This window comes from Gambusia affinis, linkage group LG21 (assembly GCF_019740435.1).
Source record: "Gambusia affinis linkage group LG21, SWU_Gaff_1.0, whole genome shotgun sequence".
NCBI lineage: Eukaryota > Metazoa > Chordata > Actinopteri > Cyprinodontiformes > Poeciliidae > Gambusia > Gambusia affinis.
The window spans coordinates 11,528,655-11,552,406 of NC_057888.1; the positions used below are offsets into that span (position 1 = coordinate 11,528,655).

Below are 23,752 nucleotides of genomic sequence, written 5' to 3' on the forward strand. Positions count from 1 at the left end.
AATAAAAAATGCTGGTAGTAAAGCTTTTTATTTTTCATGGTGGTTCAGCAAGGTTTCAGAAGCATTCCTTTGAGCTCTTGATTCATACTGTCATGATATCATCAAACAGGAGCTGCAGATTAATGGCCGACACATGTTGCAGCTGAATATTGCTATTGAAATCAAGACTAATTGGACCAAACTGTGTTTTATCGATGTGCTAAAGTCGAGTTTTAATTCTTTAGATTTTTTGTACTTGTTTTTTTCTTTTTTTTTTTTGAATAATAGCCTACTTTTCCTTTTCTGAGTTGATGGGAGTTTTGCCCAGTGGGGTTCTCTGCTGTAGTCCATTGGTTTCAAGATTTATTGTTGTGTTCACCATCAGTATTCTGCATAACTTTCTTCTAACCTTTCTATCATTTTGAATGAACATGGCCGATCTCGTCTGACATCTGATATCAATAATGCATTTTTATCCACTCAGCTCCTGCTCACTGGATCTTTTTCTCCTGCTACTTGAGAAATTTAACTCAACTTAAAAAAAAAAAAAAGTTTAATCATATCTAATTCAGTATTTATTATTTGGTAGTGATCTCTAATTCTAAATCTTTTAAAATTAAATCATAATCTAACTGAAGAACATGGTATTCATGTAAGTCGGGAAATGACGACAGTCGGCGCAATTATTAAAAAAAGTCTGAAACAACTGGAACTGTGATGAAAACTAAACTTCAAGGCATATTAAAGAACTATAGCAAAAATGGCATCCATCATAGCCTAACATTTTTTTTATTGTTTTTTTCTTTGTTTTCAAATAAACCACAATAAATGATAAATCCATGGGGAAAAAAAACAAAATGACTGAAACAGATGATCTTAAAAGCGCTATGGAAGAAAAAGTTGATTTTAAACTGATTTTTTGCTTCCCTGAGGTGTTAAATTCTGCTGCTATTTTCTTTGCAGGCATTGCAATCTCTGATGAGCTTGACCAGGTAAGCAGATATTAAACAGCTAAATATTGCTAGAATGCATCTCATGATATTAAATAAAAAGATTAAGTATCATAATAGAATACCAGAGTTTGTTTGTTTCTTTTTTTTTTTGCTTGTTGAATAGTTGAGCCCATCATTATTCAGAACGCTGTAGACTTGGATATAAATTAATCTTTTAATTTTACCAACAGGTTTCTTCTGACTAAAAGCCATAGGCTGCTAAAGATTAGGGTGATGGCAAGGAGGTCTTGCAACTTCAAAGACTTTGAGCTCTCCATTAAAGATACATCGTCAGAATACCAGAAGAAACATTCAGAAGGCTGGTCACCATTTGAAGAAAGATTCTTGATTGCTGACATACCATTTCCATTGTTTACTAATGGAAATAATTTGGTCATATCACTTATTAGTAGAAGTAAAACAGATGCATAATAGTTTTTCCAAGACCAGTTTTCATTTTCCATGGTCTTTGATTGTCTTCTATGAGATACCCGTCTCATTTCTCATCATAGACAAACTTCTTGTTTGAATGAAAATCATTTGGAAATCTAAATCTGCCAGGGGTAGGAATCCTTTTGAGCTTTACTGTATATGAGAGTAATATCTCCAAAAGCATGTCCTACATTACTGTCTGCTGCTTTGCTGTGCTCCTCACCCAGAAACATTTTCCCCAAGCCCTGCCTTTGTCCAATTCTCTCCCAACACAATAGCGCAGCGGCAGCCGGGCTGGAGCGGCTCCATCTGGAAGTGATGGCTTGTAATGAAAAACATCATATTCTGACTGGCACATTTTGTTAAATGGGACACTACATTTTCAGCATATTTTGAAGGGATTACATAGAAAAATGTAGTGAATAAGTAGAGGTAGTTTCCCCTTTATAGAGCTAAATATTTCTGGTTGTCTTTGGGGCAGAAATCTGGCAGTGGGATGCGTTTTTTAAAACTGAATTGTGGTTGAGTTTCTAGCAGTTCTATGCATGTCTGTTGCCGTTTCAGCATTTTCTGGGGTATAACGCAGTTCTGCGTCCCCGGGTGGTGGGCGAGTGGGTCGGCCGCGAGGACAACGACGCAGACCCGCTGGCCGCTGAGATGCTGCATCCTCCCGTCCCCCGAGCTAAAACCGAAGTGTGCTGGAGCGGAGAGAACAGCCCTGTTCGAAGGTTAGTGACCTGATCTGTGTGGAGGGAAAAAGAAGCTGAAAACTTGATAAAGTTCAGTGAGCTGATGGTTATTTAAACATGAGGAGGTAGTCTTATCATTGTGCCAGCCTGAGGAATGCCCATCCGAATGGCTCTGATAATCCCATTTCAAAGGCCCTCTCCAACATGCTTGCTATGATAGTGCCTCAACCCAATTTCACATTAAAGCTAACCTCATTTCTCTGCCCTCCATGCCAATGGAATTTGTGTCTGGTATTATAATAAGTACCCTCTACTGCAAAAAATATCTGCATTCTGCATCGAACTTTCAAGCTGTTTTTTTAAATTCATTTTATTTATATACGGAAAATTTAGGTTCGGTATTTACTCTCCCTCTGTTCAGTCCTGTTTTTTCTTTCTCTCACTCTCGCATGCTTGAGGTCATCAAACATGATAAAATTTCAATATCAGATGAATACAGCCTGAGTTGTGACAGAAAGCACTTTGGAGGTGATGATTTTTTTTTTTTCATTAAGGAAGCTGTTAATACTAAGTCTAGCCATTTAAGGCCAGACTTTGATTACACTTTTTAAAACTTATTTTTTTTAACCATTCCGAAATGAACTTGGTGATGCGCTTTAAATAACAATTCTGCAGCCTGCCCCATTTGCAGAACTGAAGTTTTTCAGCTGCAGATCAAAAAGTAATTGCTGGATATTTTCTTTCAGGATTTTTAGGCAGCGAGCAGAATTCATAATTTTATTACTTACTGAAAGTACTGAAGTGCAAAGCTCTTGCGAGTTTACATAGTATTTTCCTAAAAGGCCACATAAATATTTGCACCTTTTTAAAAATTTTAGAAAAAAGCAAAAATTAAAACATCTTTCCTTTTCATGTTTCGTTTTTAGAAACATGAAATGTTGAAACATTAACATTAAGTGATGTCAATAATACTTTAGATCTTTTTGGTCCTTTGATGCGTATTTCCAGTGGTCATTGGGCGAGAGAGGCTGGGTAAATTGGTTAACCTAACCATCTTTAACGACTTAACATTATATCTTTAACGACTTAACATTATTAAAATGTAATCGCTACAACATCTCTCTTTATGAAAACATCTATGAGAAGACGGATAAAGAGCCAGAAGTATTTTCTATGGGAGAGAAATAACATGTTTTCTTTTTCTCTTTCTTACTATGTGTCATTATGCCTGCAAACTATTCAGTCTAAAAATATCAGCTTTCACCTACAGGAATGAATGAATATGTCCATTTTTGTGTGCACAGGCCTACTTTTGTTTCCCTCTTTTCTATTTGAAACAAGGCTCAACATGATTCTCAAATGGTACAAAAAGTTGATATATTAATTTATATTTGATATATATATTATTACGTTTGTCATAATTAAAGTAGGCTTGTGTGAAACAAAGGCTCGGTAATTGTCAGTTAGTTCTGATAGCATAATGGAGAGGCACTCAAGAATGAGTCTTAATTTGGATCCTAGTATTTTTGTATGAGTCTATTTGCACTGTGCGTGTTATAAGGTCGGTATGACTAATTAAAACAAGGAAAAATATAAAACCACACATCATGCACAGGCCTCAGGTGACACAGACACAGGTTATCCCATTACGATACTGTATAGGTGGATTGAATGGGGAAATCACTTGATTTAACTTGGAAATGGAAGAGTGTGTGGGCTCACTTTGAGACCCATAGAAAACCAGCACTGCCATATTCTGAAAAGCTTAGCTGAGCCTAATCACAATTCTTTAATGCCTCTAATCTTTTACAGTTAGCCTTTTATTGTAGCTCATCTGTCGGTGATGTCTATGATGGAACCTCATATCCTGAGGCTATGGACTCTCGGCATGTTTTAAGATTTTTCCTGCTGACACACACCTTATTTACTTGAGTGGGTGATTAACAGGTTTCTGCACTTGTTGGCATGTTATGAAGGTAATGCAGGGATTTGAATTAGGTGTTCTGGAGCAAAAGCGCTCAGGGCCGATATAAAGGATTTTAGGCCCTGAGGTATAGGAATGAGAACCACTCTGATAGCAGGCAACACTGCCAATTCAACAAAAACACTGATAAAGATTTAAAATGTAATTTGATGATTTGCTTAAATGAGATTTTCTCATTTAATGTGTAACAGCAGCACACATTGTACTTGGTTGTCTTCTTTGAATATATTTATACTTCAAAGTTGCAAGAACAGATAATTTTGTTTTCAAGCTTCATATTGTAACTAGAGGTTCAAACCATTAGAGTTCAGCTTCTGTAATTTGAAAAAGACCCGGAGAAAGTATTTAACTGCACACACAAATAAACTGAAATAATAAAGTGCTGATCACTTGTATTGACCTATTTTCCTGTGTGCTTTTTGTCTCCAGTGGTAATTCTCTCTGTCCTCATGTTCAAGCAGATGAAACATCTGTGGTTAATGACTTGTACAGAATCAAGCTAAACCAATTTAATTAGCACAACTACCACACAGCGAGTATGACAAAGTACAGCATCAGTCCTCTTTTGATCCCTTTTTATTAGCTGTAAATAGAAGTCATTAAATGAAGATTAGGATCTAATGAGTAATATTGCAGGGCTATGATCCACAACCCTCATCCAGATGGATATAGAAATAAATTTTCCCAGTGTAATGCAGAAGCTAGCCCTACAAAGAATTTATTGTAAAAGAAGACTGATTTGGGTTAGTCAGCGATGGCTACACTTTAAATGAGAAGTCGAAAAATTATTTTAATCAAAAATGGTGAAAAAAAAAAAGGGCAAATCCTTTGACTTGTGCTGCAGTGAAAGGAGAAACAGAGGAAGATGAATTCTGTGGATACTGGTGCATATCCAGAGCTTCAGCCTCTCAGGATGACGAATGTTAGCTATGGATTAAAAATGAACCAGGAATGAGAAATGAAGACTTATAGAATAAATATTAAAACAATAGTATACTATCATGAATGGGCTACCTGGATCCAGTGAAATGACATTAGAACTGGTTTATGTGCTCTACTTTCGTAGTTTTAGTTGAGGTTCAGCAGTCTGACGTTTTAGAGAGCCCTGTAAAGAGACTGTTGTAGTAATTAATTTAACTAAAGATGAATGATATTCGTTGCAATTTTGTCTTCTGGCTTCTTAATGCTTATTCCAAAACACAATATTGGAGGTGCCACTGGTTTTCTGGTGCTGACCAAACAGTACAGCATTTCGCATTTAGCATAAAACTTCCATTTGACTTCCCGTTTGAAAGTTTTGTTTCTTGCTTGTCAGGGCCTTCGCCACTTGCACAATCATCTCATCTTATCAGCTCTCCACAAGCCATTTATAAGACGGTGCAATCCACCTTTGTGACACCTGAATTTATTTTATGACTACTAAGCAAAGACTGCAGTCGTATAAATTTGAACCCATTCCAGGCAAAAGCAACATTTGTTTATTAGAAATGCTGACTTGGCAGAGCCACACACCTGATAGATTACAGATGCAGAGGATTATGCTGACAGAACTTTCCAGCGTCACAAAAACAACCAATTCAACTTCTAAATATTTTTCTAGAAATCATGTGGTTTTGCTGTAATTCTAAGGCTATTTGCAAATTCTTTTCTGCCCCTAGCTTGAAGATGGAAATAAAAAGCAAAGGGCTAAGGGAGCAGCAGCAACATCACAAGAAGCTCTTGGCAGCCATGTTGTCCCAGGACTCATTTGATTCGGTAAACAGTCCCGCTTCCTCTGTCGTAGAAGAAGAGATTGAGGACGAAGATGATGCCATGGAACTTCTGGGTAATGTCACAGCAATGCACTGCTTTCAAAACTGCAACAGATTTAAACTGATATGTCGGCAAAATGTTTTCTGGCTCTTGTGGTTTCAGTTGTTTTGCTCTGTTATATCCATTTTTTTTTTTACTTCTTTTGGATTAGTTGTAGCTCTATTTAGCTTATCCCTGTGTTTGTTTGTTTATTTTCCTCAGCTGCATTAAGCTCCCAGTGACTGTTCTATAGCAGTGTGATAAACCCACTTGTTCCTGGTCCAACTAATCACGCTCCTCTGTATTTCTAGTTTTTGTTTTGTTTAGTCGTTATCAGATCATCTTGTTACCATCTATATACTTTATTTTGTTAAATCCTTTTTGACATGATCCTGTCTACATACATCTTAAATTTGAGTGAATGTCCAAACAGTTTGAAATCCATTAGTTTACAGTCAAAGATTTACTACTTGGTAAAATCATCATCCAAGACAGTGGACACAACAGCAAATTCTCCTCTGGTTGGATTATGCAATATAGAGAAATTGCAAAACCTCAAAAACTCCATCTCGGACTATACACTTGTCAGTTAACATGTTCAGCATTAAAACTCTTGACAGTTCCTCTTGACTTGCTTAGAAGTGCTAACTGGAGAAAGCCACTTCTTTCTAACAAGAATATCAGCATGGCTTTTTACTGTGCACGCCCGGTATTCAAGAGGGTTATGAACCTCAGCTGTCTGAAAAGAGCTAAAACACTTGAGACCCCTATAAAAATGCTCATAGCTGTCTATTTTGATACTTCAGACATCAAATATGCCTTAATATGCATTTAATATTTTCAGTGTAAACTCTTTTGACACTGCTGCAGAAGACAATATCTAGAGCCATTCAGTTCCAAGGAAAATAAAGGCTGGACTTGCTGCTTTGCAAAAGGTAGCCAACAGCATGTCAAGTAGCATTACGTCAAGGCATTTCACCTGTGCAAGCTGCACTTTAAAATGTTTAGATGTGATCTAAAACCAGTCTGCGAATACTCGGATTGTTTACAAAGAATTTGGAGTCATGTCCCCCCAAAAGAATCCGCTAATTTGCAAATACTAGACCTCAGATAGGTAGAGTTCCACAATAAGATATCGAAAACAAAGTATTTTCAACAAATAAGACCATAGAAGAAATGGTGTGGCAATGCTTCTCTGACCGACTTTTTAACAAAGTGGTGGAAGGATGATGGTTGGGGCTTATTGGACACCTAGTGTTCATTGAGTTGACCATGAACTGCTCAGTATACCAAATGTTTTAGAGACAATTGTCAGGGCATCTGAGGGGCTGAGGTCGGGCTAGAGGCAGGTCATAAGACAGAACCAAATCTAGAACAGGATGACCACAAAAAGGGGAAAAAAATCACAATGGAAAAATCAAAGTCCAGCCCTACGCTTTATTTAAATGTTCTAGTGTGAATTAAGAGTTTTGCAGAAATGCATGACTGCATGCTAGAAATTTAGTGAGTAAAGCAGCAATATACATAGTTGTCATTTACATGCTGACAAGTGGTGTCTGGTGCCAAGTTATCCTACTAGACATGACAACTAGAGAATCACTCTTTTTGATAAAGCTCATATATTCCTCTATGCCAGTCCAGCCACCAACCCCTGGCTAGTGATTGATGGAAAGAGCATCTGACATTAAACCTTGCTTCTCCCTGGTTCAATGAAAGGTGCTTGTCATTCTGTTTCTGCAGCACATGAATCTAATGCCTGATAAACTGTATCTAGTGCTTGAAATGCTTAATGAGCTGACGCTCAGATTTTTTTTTTTTTGTTCAATCTGAATCAGCAGGGGTGAATCTCTTAATTAAAAAAAGAGCATACATATGCACGAAAAGCAGCAGGTGGCAAAAAGATCAGTTTAAAGCGTAACTAATAGCCTGTCGTTGCTCACTGGGGAATTTCAGTGTTTGTGCAGACTGTCACCAAGGTTAGCAGAGAAATGGCTGACATACAAAGCTACTTTGAGCAACGCCAACCACCAGTGCACTCTCTCTGTGTCTAACATGTGTTCCAATTATACTGCCTCAGTGCCTATCAAACAGTCTGAGTTATTATGAAATAGTAAAACACAATCTATGTATTTCTTCGGTTTCTGTACTTCGGTCATGGGTTTCCTGCTTGTTAGTAAGATCTGTTTGCCAGACGGTTGCATTCCTTTATTGATGTGACACAAAACGCATGCAGGTTGTACAGAGTGGGCTTTACAGAAATATTTACACTGTTAATATGCGGTTTGTTTAAATCGAAATGCTAGATTAAGTTTTCTCCATAAAAGAGAATTTAAACAATTGCTGACTTTAATTGCTGCAAAGGTTGTTTAATAAACAAACTTTGCAGACAAGATGGTTATCTGTACACATTTTACAGTATGTGTAATGTTTCATACGCCTCAACTATTTCACATTAACCACTTTTCGGTGTGCGGATGGTTTGTTCAAGATGATGTGTAGTGTTAATTTTCCATCACACATACAGGTACATCTCAAATAATTAGTGTTAAAAAGTGGATTTTTCTTTTTGTCACTTGTTTTAGGAAACAAAACGATTTTATTGTACAGATTAATTACACGGTGAAAAATTTCAAGTCTTTTTTTGTAATTTGGGTGAATAAAATTACTTACAGACAATAAAAGCCTAAAAACACTTTTGAATTATATTTTAAGTTTTGAGGTGTACCTCTAGGATTTGGATATTTTGACCAAAAAGTAAAAAATAGGTCCCGTATGTCCAGAGTGTCTTCTTCTTCTTGTGATTGTCGGTAACTGCGTAATTCTTTCTCTTGTAGCTTTCAGTGAACGAACCCTTCACAGGTCAGAGCACCAAGGTCTCATCTGTATATACATTCAAAGCTCAGGACAGCAGTGCATCGCAGTGATAGATACAACCATAAAACAAGATGTTGGTGGTCTGTGATAGCCCGTGGTGATCATAACTCTTCCTCTCAGCCATATTCTCTCATGTCTTTTACGCTATTGTCCAAGGTTGTAATTCAGATGAAACAATGTAGCAAGGTCAATTGTGATCCTCTGACAAGGCTTGGTCATGGAGCTCTCCAGAGACTCTGTCTTCTGTGTTTACTGCCTCTGAGTCTGCAGAATGCGTAATTGTAGATCTTGCAAACACTTGTCTGTTTAAAAACAAGAGTAGCTCAGCAGGCTGGGCTTACATGATAGTTATTTATACAGCTGGTAAACACAAAGAACAATGTAGTATTCAGCAACTTGTTCAAGAAGTTTTCCACATGTAAACTTGTTACATGTTAGATGCTAAAGCATTGACAGAATGTGAGCTTTTTATATTAACCTTATAAGAGGATTGTTTTCCTTCTGCTGTCAACAGGCAGGTTAAAACATTTACTCGACTTCTCAAAACTGGCGTGGTCCAAATATAGCACCCTGCGCAGTCACAGGGACCTCTATTTAACTTGTTTAAGCTCCTTTAAAAAAAAAAATCCTCTTTGTTTTCTTCACAGTACTCTCGCACTGAAACAATTTCATCAGTTTTCTAACTAGTGGCTTTTTTCCTTCTTTTAAAATCGCTTACAATCCTGGGTTAAAAAATAAAAATAAACCTGTTCTGATGGTTTCAGATGAAACTCATCTTTAGCTGTTCCGGCTGTAGATACAGTCGTGTTTAGGCATGCAGCCACTTTCCTATTGCTGTTTCATTATTCATGACAATTAATGCCAACCGTTCTTCCATGAATAACACATTCTCTTGTCTTTCCCATTTTGAAGAGAAGCCAAAAGGAAAGGAACCCATCCAAGCACAAATTCACACACTGACTTAATAAAACCCTGTCAGTGAATATGGCAGGGTCTCTCTTTTTTAGACAGTGTATCCTCATATCATAATAAATAAGTTCACCAAGGTCCACATTTTAATACTTCTAGCTTCATTTTGTAAAATAATTAAATTTAAAGGTTTGGCATTTGCTTTATACACTTCTTTAACTTTTTTTTTTCTAAATGATTTAAGTTAATAATTCTTATTCCATTTTTTTTTCCAGGGTGCTTTGACTCCCACCAGAGGCCAACACATACATGTTGGGCATATTTTGCTGCTGGGGTGAAAATTGGTATAAATAATTGCAAATAAATCTTTAAGTGCTTTCCCAGTGGTTGATGGCTGAATTTGCTCTGATGAGCAAATTTTTCAGTCAGAACCAAAATTGATTGGAGGCTTTAAACCTTTGCTTAGACTGACATCTGGTGGTGGAAATATTTCATCACAGTGTCTGATAGTTGAGTTGATTTTACCATTGCATCGGCTGATTCAATTAGATTTTACCCAGCAAAATTAATCTGCTCTTTTTGTTATATTTTTGTAGATAAAACACAGCCATAAACTCAAATATTCTGTATAGTGCTTCTGGGTTCTACTGTTAATTAGCACAACATCTAACTGAAATGGCATTGATCTAACTATTGCTGCACAGGAAGAGATCAGAGGAACAAGATCAGTCATAATGGTAAGAAATTACATATTTCTAGGTTGTGGCTGCGATCAGTCAGGGTTTTCTGAGAAGCAATGTTGGAGCCACAATGAGCAGTAAACGCACTTCCAGATGGCCAATAGGTGGCAGAAAAGTCCCACTTGTTGAGCCTACAGAAAGACAGAGACACACCCAGAGATTATACATTGTGTAATAAAAAAAAGGTTTCAAAAGAAATAAGTATAGTAATCACCATTTCCGTGTATGAAGTGTTTTCCATACTGGGTGTGTGTTTTTTCCCTAATCTCTAGATTTAGATTTATGGGATAATAAGATTCTCTTGGAATGGTTGTACAGCTAAGCTTGCCAAAGTTTTCTCACTTTATTACAGCTCTAAAAGTAAAGGCATGATTTGCTTTGTTCAGATTTTTCCAAGGAGAAAAATAATTGGAGCTCTTATTGATACTCCAGTTTCCCTCAGGTACCACTTCTTCCTTTTCGTTAAGTCTGCATTTAGCATTAACCGCAGTCAAAGCTATACTGGAAATTAATATGGCTCACATGTTCTTGTAGAAACATTGGATAATGACAAGATTCTAGCTTTTTTAGGGTGGCCATGAGACCCCAGTTATAAACTTATCTTCTGGAAGTTGGGATTGTGGGAAGAAACACCCAGATTTTGGCCTTGGAGTGAGGCTTTTAATGGAAAAGTCAATGAGTTTGCCGGCTCCCCGCTGGAAAGTTGCTGCCGGACTCACTCCACCTCGTCAAGATCCTCAAAATCTACATTAGTAAATATTAGTTTTAATACGTTCTTAGAGGCATTCAAAAGGCATTATCCACCAACGCAAAACCTGCAGAGAATGTTAAGCTTTTATCTGCGTCTAGCCTCTCTGCTTTAAGAAAAATCATGTGGTGAAGGATTTTAAGAAGAACTGGTCTCATGTACACGCTCTCATTGTTCCAGAGAGGAGCAGAGCTCAAACAACATTATGTGACAGCCATCAGACCTCCCTGCATGAGCCGGCCCGACCTCTGTCAGTGTGTTAACGCACTCTGGCATAAATCCTGAAATGCGAGTAGACGCTGTAAGAGCAGCAGCGAAGATTTGATGGAGACAAGATGAGGGCGAGATAAAGCTGCCGTCTGATCTTTGATACACACACCGAGTGACACGGTGACTGACGGATGAGTTACGTTACCTGTGTGTAGCCCTTTTGTTAAGTGTGTTATATCGCTCCCCGATCGAGTGCTGCCTGCAGTACAGTGCAATTTAATAGTGGAGTCTTTGCGTTGAAAAGGGAAAGTGAGCTTCTTTTCTTTCCTCTTTGCGATCTTTACTTTACCCTGCTGAATATTTAACTGAAAGGTGATCCATGTTACATCATTGGTCACGTTGCTTCTGAGTGTGATTTTATAATTGGTCATAAAGCTTCTGAAAACCTGATGAGTTCATTTAAAGTACACTAACAGCTAGAGAGTAAAACTGCAATATAGGACATCCTATGACTCAATAACTGCTTCTTGCCATTTTCCCACAGAGAGCGGGTTTAGTTTTCCTGTTGACAAATTCTTCCACCTGAGCTGTGGATTTGTGCAGCTCCTCAATATTTATCCTCTGCTTCTTTGCTCTGATTATTGCTCTCCTTACCCAGTTTTAGTTTAGATCAGGAGACCACCACTTATTGCTCCGTAGCTATGAGTCATAATGCGGAGTTGTTGCAGTTTGACTTTGCCAAACTGCAGGCAAATTTCGGAGGCAGAGATGTATTAAAGAGATTTAATGAAACAAATATAAAAATTTACAGATGGCTATGGAAGGAAAACTGGCAGAAAAACCGAGAACACAACAGGCAATGGCAGGGCGACTGGAACAAAACAGACAAATCCAGGAGTGTGAAGCTTAAATACTGGAAAGCTTGATTTATTGACAGGTGGCTGATTGGTAAACAGGGTTCAGCTATGAGGACACTAGACAGGAAGGCTGAGAGAAAGAGGCTAATTAACATGAAAGGACCTCAGGGAGAAATAACCAAGGAAAAAACTCTGATCTAATGGAAAAGCAAGCACTACTAAGCTAGGCTCAATGATTGACTTAATAAGGAAGAATTAAGTCATAAACAAGGAAATCATCAGAAGTGGAAACGCAGAAACGAACCCTACCAACTTCAGACCATGACAGCATGTCACTCTTTGTGCATCCCTACACTGAAACCAATGACTCTTAAAAAAAATATCATTGCCATTCCTGCCTCATAAAGATGTATTGGCTTTAAAACCCAAAGAGTATCAGAATTTAAATTCTAGTTCTGTTTTTCAGATGTTTAAATTTCATAAAGTAAATGCTTTTAAAGCAGCATAACTTTTGTGTGGGGTCACTGAGTTTGTGTGGCTCTACACAAAATGTGTTTAGTGTAATGGCTGTAAAAGTGGCAGAAGGCTGCTTTAGATAAATGACCATGACTTAGTAGGTCACGTTCTGCCATTCTTCTGTTTTCTGACTATGATGGATTGAGCAGTGCTCTGTAACCTGTTCCAGGCTTCGAATGCTGTTTTATCATTTTGTCCACATTTTTATCCCTGATCTATAACCATATTACACATAACTAATTACAAACTAGATTATTTTTGAAGACAGCTGACAGTTTAATTTAGCAAGTATCTGAAAGGGATTCCAAACTTTGCAGATTTTTATTTGTACGTTTTTCTTCCTTTGTAACAATTATTCCCTCCTTCTTGTTGGTGTATTAAGTTAAATCCCTATGGAGTGCATTGATGTTTTTGATGGTACTGTAGAAATGTTCAAGCCATGTAGAGACACGCCAGTGTGTTTATTTTGATTTAGAATATTGTAGTGTAATAAATTGCCAGTCTTACGTTAAATCTGAACCCACTCTTTATACAGTTGTTAAGAAGACTGCTAGTTGTTCCTGTTGTGGATAATTAACTTCATCTACATTTAAAATATGTCTGTGTGTTCACGCTCGGCTGCAGATGAGAGAAGCTGTTTTTTTTTTCTTTTTTGACACCGCACGTACATTCCCTCGCCTCCACCGCCTTCTTTATCGTTGCCCAAACAACATAAAACACAGCATTTACCGTGGAAACGGTGTAAACTGACACAAACAAAACATTACCTTCATGACGCATTGAGGGGAAGAGAGGAGGTGTATCAAAGCAGACAGATACGGTGCTATATTTCAGGGGTGAAAGCTGCTTTAACTCTAAATCTGTCGCTTGAGGTGCCTGCAGGAAAGGGTCGGGCTCACCTCCGACGGTTTTGCCAGCCTGTCAGTGGAAAGAGCCTTCCCTATTACTAGAAGCCAATTTGACGCCAGTAAAAAGTCTGCATGCTGCAGACGGATGCATTAATTCAGATCCAAGTTGCTGTGATTTTACTGGAAGCAATTACCTATGGGCAACACTTTACTCCACGTGGCTTAGTACCAGCCAGCATGTCCCGTCTGATTATTCACCACAGATTAACGGAGACGATAAACTACTTGGAGGAGTGCTGAATGGATACAGTGGTGCTGTATTGTGGCTGTGTAGCCAGACAGAAGCAGGAGATGGCAGATAGGAAGCCAAGTATGTAATCTGAAGATACGTTGCCGTTATCTAGAGCTACAGATAGAGGTCTTGTATGAATGGATGCATTATGTTGCTATAGGTTGTTTAGATGGGAGACATCACTGTTTCCTGGCCTCTGTCTGCATCAAGACTGAGATTTCAGAAACCATTGGGCTTCTTCGTTAAACCACTGATTCAACATAACAATTGTTGCAATAATTCAAATGTGAGCTACATCTGGCATAGTTATGTAAAGTATTTTGCAAAAGTATTCATACATACCTTTTTAATTTTGATCTTGTGCTACATTGCAAACCTAACAATAGTGTGTTGATTGCGTGAGATAGATGTTAAATTTAAATCCTAAAAGTTTTGCATGCATTTATATTCAATCTCTTTAACTTGGATACCCACCACATAAACTAATGCAACCAGTTGCCAACCACATAGTGAATATGTGGTTGGGAAAAAGTTGGGGAGAGTTTTAAAACAGGGTTAAGTTGGGAAAAAAATAAATAAACAAAGCTTTCAACATCTGATGGAGGAGAAGAAGAAAAAATGTTCTTTGGTCAAATGAGACCAAAACTGCAATTTTGTATGCAATTTAATACAAAATACAATTTTCAATTTGTGGCAGAAAAACCCATCACAACACTTTGAAGACATCGCCATGCTCATGCCTAAAGCATGGTGGAGGCAGCACAAGTATGTGGGAATGCTTCTGTTCAACAAGTAGAAAGAGTTGATGGGGAAGGTGGGTAGATCTAAACACAAAGAGACCTACTGCCAGCTGTAAAAGACGTGAGGCTGGAGTGGTAGTTCACCATTCATTAGGACAATGAACCCAAGCACACAATGAAATCTGCAAAGGAAGGGCATCAGATCAAAGTAGAATTAATCTGTTAGAATGGCTCAGTCAAAGTCCAATCCTAAAAACAAATGAGTGTCTATGGCAAGATTTCAAAATCACTTTTCAGTTGCTTTCCATCCTGTCTGATTGAGCTAGTGCCATTTTATTTCAAAGAACAGGGAGCCATGTCAGTCTCTTGGTCTGAAAAGCTGGCAGAGTTATACCCCAAAAGACTTTCTTCAGTGCAAGGTGGTTGTAAAAACAGAAAAAAAAAAAAAAAAATTGAAAAGCATGTATCCTTTCACTTCACAAAAATGCACTGCATGTGTTGTTGATCAGTCACAGAAAATAAGAGTACAACGTTCAATTCCCAGCAGCTGCTCTCAACTTACCCCTAGTAAAAACCATTTTACTTTTGATTTGATTGTGCTTAGGTGGAAACATTGATCCTGACGGAATAAAGTTTTGTTACTCCTCATGCATTAAAAATCATAGTTACACACCCCGAGGAAAAAAAAAATAAAATAAAAAAAAAAACAGCTCAGGAACCGAGCGTAATGACCAGCACTGTAATGCATCAGCACATCAGGGATCTACATCTACAGCAATGTTCTAATCGAAGCAGTATTTGTGGTTAGAGGGAAAGTTAAAAGAAGGTTCGCACCAAGATCTGCGATAAGACTTTCCACAGACCTCAGAGCTGTGATGTTACCCTACTCATATGTGTCACCCCCCCATCTGATTCTGATCAGGGTTTTTATTGCTGTGCTCAGAGCAGAAGCGGCCTACAGCTTTACAGCGGTGTCCTTACAGGCACAAAGAGACGAGGCGGGCTTCAAAGTTAGGGGTGCCAGTGAAAGCTGAAACATAATTATGATATGTACGTTGGAATATTGTTTTTATTACCAAGCCAAACAAATGTGTCTCTGTTGCGATTCACTTCAAAAGATGTCTGTGTGACGACTAACCGCTGTGCTGAGACGTGTGCGCATTTGAGGCGCTTAATGAAACACAAATGGGAGGCTGCGTGTGTGCGGGCAGCAGAAGTTGTGAGGTCCGCCTTTGCTGCTCTATGATGTGTTCGCAGATGTGGGTCCCCTGCGTTTGGGAAGGCAGGGAGAGAGAGAGAGAGCATGATGTTTGGCTGCAACGCGTCTGTCGCATACAAACTATTAATTAGGGCCCACTGTTTTTGCGGTTACACGTCGGTGCTACTCATGAAAGAATGGAAAATTCAATTATTTCGCTCTGATGAGACGCGGTGGATTACAGCGCATGAAGTGCACTGGATTGGATGCGCTGGTGAAAGCGTGTCTCCCAAACTCTATGTGTGCGGCGGTGCTTTTTGGATGATTCCACCCTATATATCTGTCAGCGCATCCCTTGAGAAGGTGTACATTAAGTTATTTGTGAAGCTGTTGCACTAATTATGACTCCCGCGCTGTTTTTAACTTCACCAAGGGCAGCAGAGAGTCAGTCAGACCATCGCTATTTAAACAACATTAAATTACATGGAAACTTGGAGAGTAGAGCACACAAACACTTTATCTGTGCTCTCCTCCTCTTACTCCTTTCTGGCTTTATACTTGTGAGTGAGTGATTGCGGCACGGAATTCTACATCTTGCAGGCCTTTTGTTAGGATTGCATCGCTTGAATAGTTTCCGTTCTCCCCTTCCCCCCTAGTGTCTTCAGAGCAAACCCATTATTATTTATCGGTCATGTCTGGTCCATAGTCGTCATGCTGACGCATGGCTGCTCTGATGCTTACATCCAGGGTGACTGATAATGGCGAGTTGTTTCTGTTTATTCGGCATTCTTGATATCATTTATCAGTTCTGCTTTCTTTATTCCATTAGAAAGACACTTGCCAACACTGGCTCAATCTGTTGCTGCTCTTGTAAAACCGTTTCCATTTTTTTTCCCCAACAAATTGGACCTGAAGTGAAGTCAGATTATGACAAAGATAATTTTCTACTAGATCCCATGTCGACATAAATATCCTTATGTTACCAAGTTGGCATGTTCTGCTTACTATTTTTCTTGGACCCCTTAAATATTCAACAAGTCAACTGGTAGAGCCTGCAAAGCCCTCTTGAATTGTTGTCCTTCCCACAGCAGCTGGAGTAGAACACTGTCAACTATAATTCACACATAAGTGTGCTCTATTTAGCTAATACAGTCTTTAAATCCTTTCTCCCACATAGTTGACTGACAACCTCTGAACTTGAGCTATAGAGTTTGAAATTAACACAGTTTTATTTAAAAAAAGCAATAGTTCACTAGTATAGCTAGAAAACTTTAGCCTGTTAATAAGCACACATTTTGTAACTGTAGGAGTCAACATTGTTTAATAAGTTAACTAAGAAGCATTTGTGGGCTGTACAAGTTAACAACTGTACAATTTTTGTGCACAGTTAAACTGATTTTTTATTTTTTTTTTTAGCTCACTTAAGGGGGCAGAAAAGTTTCTACTAGTCCAACTAATGCTCTTCTACTCAACAAGAAGGACTTTACAATTTAATTAGTAAATAAGTGCTTTTCAGTGGGCTAGTTGTCTATTATGGCCAAGAGGATTCCACAAGTTAGCTAATGCACATTTTAGACTTTATGGAACCAAAGTAGTATTACGAGCCAATAAGTAATTTATTTATTTATTTGATTGTTCTAAAAATATTTTTTACTAATATTTTTAGTAAAAAATTAATTTATAATTCCAATAAAATCAACTTTGAAATTCAGCTGTTGGCTTGTGGCCACTAGTGGACTAGCTGACATTTTGATTCCTTCTTGTAGTAGTATGGCTAGAAATGCTTATTTTCGTTTACCAGTCCACATTTTTGGCTCCATTAATTAACTGATGTTTATACATTATTAGTAAATATATGTGCATTTTAGTCTGTACTATTTAGCTGGCACACATTTTTGCTCACTTATTAACCTTTCTAAACTTACCTATTTCAGAGATTTAAATGGCTAAAAATACACCATTTAGGTTTCCTTAACTGAATATGGAAATGTTTAGGTCGTATTAGTTGACTACTGTGCATAGTTAGTTAATTAGTTTTCAGGACTTGCTTCCACTAGTTAACCTGTCTGTTGTTTTCAGTGCCAACCAGTTAAATAATATGACTACAGCGTCAAACACAGAAGTCCCATTTGTAAGAGAAAGTGTATTTGGCAAGTGTGTTTTTTTTTTAAGAAAAAACTAATTAGTTATGCACTACAAAGCATTAACAACTGCTAAAATCAAGAATATTGAATGTTTACGCAAACAGCTTGCCATAGGCTTTCAGATGGCAAGTGTAAACAGACGTTTGTTGTGTCTAGACGTAGGCCCAGGAGGCAGTCATGGTCTCTGGGTAAGCTGGTCTCATGGGAGACGCACTGTAAACTTATCATAGCTCCATTGTGTTGGAGGTATCCTGAACTCTAATGTAAACATCGGAGAGCGTGCACACGGTTTTCGCTAAAAATACAGAGGAAAAGAGCACTTCTGCACACCAAACATACTGTATGTTGACATAAACTTTAAAGGGAGTGTGATGCTGGGAATGTGAACATGAAAAGACTGCTGATTCCTGGTTTACATAATGTATAAAAGTGGATTATGTGGAGTGTGATTACTGTTAACTCTGTTATATGCAGTCCAGACAACGGTGAAACATTTTCATTTCGAATCGCTTTACTTTTGACTGTAATTTGACCTAAGATACAAATCCATGTTCTGTGATTGCAAGATTGCATTGTGTCTTATCTCTTTTTTGTGTGGGACCACAAAAATGTCTGGTGTCGTTCAAAGGACACTGTTAAAAGACATAGAATAAGGTTTAATGATAATGGTTGTCCTTTTCTAGTGTCAGACATTCAGTTTTCTGTTCCCTTCAACATTGAGACCTTTCTCTTCACCAGTGTGCTGATTTTTCTGAACTAGAAGGAAGCTAGTAAAAAAGACAAAAGGGAGTTGAGGTGACAAGCAGCTGTGGACACAGAGGTCATGTTTTTTAACAGGGTCAGGGCCACTTAAAATGATCCTTTTGGTATCTCATACAAGCGGTAGTTTCACAAGTGTATTTTTCTGAATGCCAAATAATGATTTGTATCACACCCAATGACCCAAAGAAAATCTGGTATGTCGAATTAGTGGGTCGCCAAAAGATCAGGGTAATAGCTAGAAGGGGAAAGAAGTGGGAATGGAACTGGAGAAAACAGAAAAAGAGGGAAGGCATCAAACTGTGTAATTCCCACGACCAGAAAATTGCCCAAATCTCTGGTGGCTCTTTCTGTCCCCCCACCTCCAAAGCATTCTGTGATGAATGGGACATTTAATATCGCTCTGCTTAGGGGTATTAATGGAATGCAGTTTATCTTTTCTTCTCAGGACTATAAAACAATACATCTTCTCTGGCAGTGTATATAAGAGAGACATTCTAGTCAGTCTAACATCTAAAATCTGAATTTGAGGCCACAAACCGGTTTCCAACTTCCCTCCATTGTTTTTGGCAGGATTGTTTATTTTTTGCCACATTAGAAGGCTTTGAGTATGAATTACTTGCTTAAGGTCATGCCAAAATCAGATTCTCAGTTTCAATCAGATTTAAGTTTGGGCTTTGACTTGCCCACTCCAAAGGCGTTTTTAGCCTTTCAGTGTCGTTCTTGTTGATGATGTTCAGCAGTTTGTGCATGAGGGAGAAAATCCATGGTTCCATCAATTAATGGCAAGTCATCCAAGTCCTGCAGAAGTTCAGCGGTCCGAGAACATTGCGCTATGACCACCATATGATGCTTTCTTGTTGAATAGTGAAGACTGACATTAGCAGAGGCAAGTGAGGCATGCAGGGCTTTAGACATTGTTTCAGGTTACACACTGATGTTCAGTACACACCTGAACATGTAATTCTGGTATGTTAACTACTACTGAGTGAGTTTACCACAGCTCCATGTTGACTCGATTAGTGGATAATGGTTCTCACCTTGGATTGCGGTGTCCCAAAGACATAAAAATGGTTTTATAACCTGCTCCGGGCTCATGGATGCTAATGATTTTGCTTCCCATCTGTTCTTGAATGTCTTTGGATTAGAGCAAGATTTGTTGCTTTTTGAAATCTTGAAGCCAACTTCATGCAGACAGGCAGGTTCTGCTAAAATGACTTTTATTCTATGGGACTGGCTATTCCAAAACTATATATTTCTTCTGCTTCAGAACTAATGCATCCTAATCTTTAACCCACAATCCTAGTAAAATACATTGAAGTTTGTGGTTGTTAAATGAACGAATGTGGAAAAAGTATATACCATCCTAAAATTAGGCTCAACTTTGAAATGATGATCAAATTATTGCACCTTACTGGACTTTTGCTTTATAGATTGTAAATTATTAACGACAGTTTAATATAAAGATGCAAAATTTTATTAAGATAAACTCCAGACCTACACAGTAGAGACCAAAAGTTTGGACACACCTTCTAATTGAATTCAATTAGACCAATTCTAATTGAATTAAATTCAATTAGAAGGTGTGTCCAAACTTTTGGTCTGTACTGTACATCAAAATTGAATTCTACAATTAAACATTTCCAAAAGTGCCCTGGAGGGATTTCAGGTTTTAGTATTTTTTATTTTTTTCACATTTTCTCCAGAATTTGGATCAGTAGGATTTACATAGGTAACAGAAGATAGAAAAGGTAAAGTGAAACAAAAGTAACCAATCCACAACCCGAAAGACTAAATAATCAAGAGTGATAAATCTTTTGAGATAAACATGAAAAATATCTTTATTATATTTAGTGTTTGCTGTCAGTAGCACATGTCTTTTGACATAAGATATAAGATATTTGGGGTTTTTGTACCACTATGATGGATGAATAGAGGGAGAGAGTTCTCATGAGGAAGTGTCATCAAATCCAATCCTTGTGATTAGTCATGTATTCTCATCTTGCAAGGTGTCAAACCTATGTTTTTTTTTCTTTCTTTCTATCAGGGAACACTGTAATATGATCCCAAAGAAAAAATGTTTTAGTTCTGGTTTCAGATATCTGACCACGCTGAGAGTCAAGCAGCCTTTACACTACATTTGATGTATGACCTCAACATGAACCCCACCTTTCACTGATAAATGGTGACATCCCCCCGTTATAGTTGACTGTGGTCAGCTATAGTCGGCTATAGTTGATTATAGTCAACTACTCCCTCAGTTAGAGAACTGAATGCCTGACACCCGATGATTCCAGTATGTCGTGTGTCGCAGAACTGTAGCTTAAGTGTGATCAATGAAAATAAGTAAGTTGATATTAACCTGATTCTTTGTACATCTTTGAGTTCAGTACTTATTTGAAGTGAGGTTCTGTTGAACCTTTCCAAGGAGTCAACAACTTGCCTGAAATATTACATTTTTTGGGACATCCTTTAGTGTATTTCTTGATCTTGGAGGCCAATATCAAAGCATACTTTTGTCAGAGTACTCATTCCTACTCTGAGTATTCATTCTGTCTATGAGAACTATGGCTTGGAAAGTACAACAATATGTATTTTTCTCTCATTCAAAACTAAATCTGTCTGGTTAATTTAGAGCTTGCCTCTTTGATCATTATAAACTAACTGTAGCAAATCCCCACTGAGACACAAAAGCATTGATTTCATTTTATTCAGCATCACTACTTTAATGTCCTGTCATAAATCTTGTTCTTGGAGTGATTTAAGCATAGTTTCTCTATTACAATAGGACTATGTGGCTGACAGAAGTATGGAAATGTGTGCAGCATGATGCCTTGATGTTAAAATGTATGATTCTGATTTGACAGCTGAGCCTGTTTAGACTTTAACTTTGTTCAAACATTAGGTTTCAGTTGCTCCACGTTTTTAGCTCTTCAGCTAAAAAAAGAAGATAAAGGCTTATCCAGTGAATATATCAAGAAAACCTCCACACTACTGATATACTTGTAACCTCTACACTCCATATACTTGTAAATTTTTTTCTTACAGAGTAAATATATTTGCTTTCGTCACCCTCATTGTGGCTACATGACATAATTCTTACTGGAAATAATTTTGCTGCGATGCAGGCGATCCAAAAGTTCAAAGTCAGCATGTTCTTGTGGAAACTCATTGGAATGACTGTGCTGATAATGATTACCTACTATGATGGTCTCTCTTGCCCCTTTGACTTTCAGCAGGCTGTCATCACAGGGCATTACGTTGACAAGGAAAAAAAACAAAATATGATTAATGGCTGTCCTCTCTGTTTTTTCCCTCTCCTGCCCCACTGTTACTATGTTGTTCTCCGTCTTCCCAGAGGACCTGGATGACCTGCGGATGGAGGGTGTAATGGGGCTGGCCTCGTCCGGGAGTAAGTTCAGCCAGGGACGCAGCTCCTATCAGTCTGAACCACAGGCTAAAGTTACCCTCAACATCTGTTCTAGATGTGCAAGGTAAATGTTTTCACCTTTTTTCTGATCTGGAGGCTATGAAAATGTGAAGAGCAACTAAATTTCAAGTCACATTTTGACAATATCAGAAATGATTTCCTTTGGTTTGTTGTCTAAACCAGCAACTAAATGTTTGTAGAATATGGATTGGTTGCTTGTTTCCTAGATTCTGATTATCATACTATCAGTCACAGTCACACAGCTTTCTTTTTCTTTCTTTTCTTCCTTTCTTTTGTTCCTTCCTTTCTTCCTTCCTTCTTTTCTCCCTTAAGGAAGGGAATGAAACAAAAAGACACAATAACTTAAACCGTTCCTGTGCTGCTTGTTTTCATGATCCCTGTGTGGATAATCGTACAGTTTATTATAGTTTCTCCTTTTTATCGCTGTCTTCTCCTCTGACACATTTCCTGCATCTTCCAGCATCAGTGTAGCGCTCAGATTTCAGAGTTTTGGGTGTGATGCCTGAGACGGGTGTGGGCATAGATCTCCCTTGATGCCAGTAAGAGATAAACAGGTATCTTCTTGATGAGACGCCAGGCACACATCTGTCTGTGCAAACTCCTCTGTTTTGGTTTTGTTTGCCACTTTTGCTCCATTCATGCAGCTTATCAGCTTTGTTGCAAGCACAGGCTTCTGGATGTTGTCTCAGGTTCTGCTGGAGTAGGTGTTGTATCTCTGGATTTTGTTTGTAGGCAGTTTAATTGTGTGATATTTCTGAGCAAATTGTTTATACCTTTGTGCTCTAGGTACATTAGTGACAAAGTAAAGTAGCATCTGTGTGAGGGGTTGTTTGGATTCCTTGTATGTTCTTTTTCAAAAGCATGTTTTCACTTTTTTCATGTCAGCCATCTGTTATTCTTCACAGTTTTACTGTCTCCTTTAGGTTCCAGCCAAATTCTTGCTTTGTTCCTTTTAATCCTGACCACCAAATATTTCACGAGTTTTATCAACCAGGCAGCCCTGAGTTTTGTCTGTCATTTTTGGGGTGATATGAAGGCCACAAATAGATCAGCAAGCTGGAAAAATGGAGCTCTCGCAGTTTGCTTTTTTTTGTGCTATACAGAAAACTCTCAGGTGTGACATAAATGCACAGCTGTCCAGAGCAGACATGAACAGAGGTCAGACATCAATTTGGATAGTTGGAACAGTGTCAGAAGATCAAGACCACCAAGACATATCCGGCCTGAAAGTGTATTGTGGGAGACCAGTAGAGTGTGAAATGATTAAAAATTTCTACACATTTAGAAAATAATAATAATAATGCCATGTAAACTTGAAAAGGGTTCAAATCGGCAAAGCTTTCTAGCAGATTTGATTCCTTGTTGCACTTGCAGGGAAAGATGAGGGTGCTAAAACTGTCTGGGTAGCTCAGCGTGATATGAAAAATGCTTCAAGGATATAAATGAAGAAAGTTAACTTGTTTTTATTGCCTATTACAGCTGAGGTTAACGATAAAAAGTTTCTCTCAGGCTTCTTGTAGTTGAGCAGGATTGCACTGCGAATGTGTTAACAACCTAACACTTTAACCAACTGCAATTTGTTTTTGTTTAGTGACTGCC

At 38.1% G+C, this 23,752-nt stretch overlaps 1 protein-coding gene across 2 annotated transcripts in view; it reads left to right on the forward strand.

Annotated features, from left to right (window-relative positions):
* Positions 1-23,752, forward strand: part of lg21h8orf34 (linkage group 21 C8orf34 homolog) — a 77,539-nt gene that overhangs the window by 21,301 nt on the left and 32,486 nt on the right. For both annotated transcript variants that reach the window (XM_044105343.1, XM_044105345.1), the window contains exons 5-8: positions 943-971; positions 1,968-2,131; positions 5,735-5,901; positions 22,061-22,196. In XM_044105343.1, coding sequence (XP_043961278.1) covers positions 943-971; positions 1,968-2,131; positions 5,735-5,901; positions 22,061-22,196 — 496 coding nt within the window. The remainder of the gene's footprint in view (positions 1-942; positions 972-1,967; positions 2,132-5,734; positions 5,902-22,060; positions 22,197-23,752) is intronic.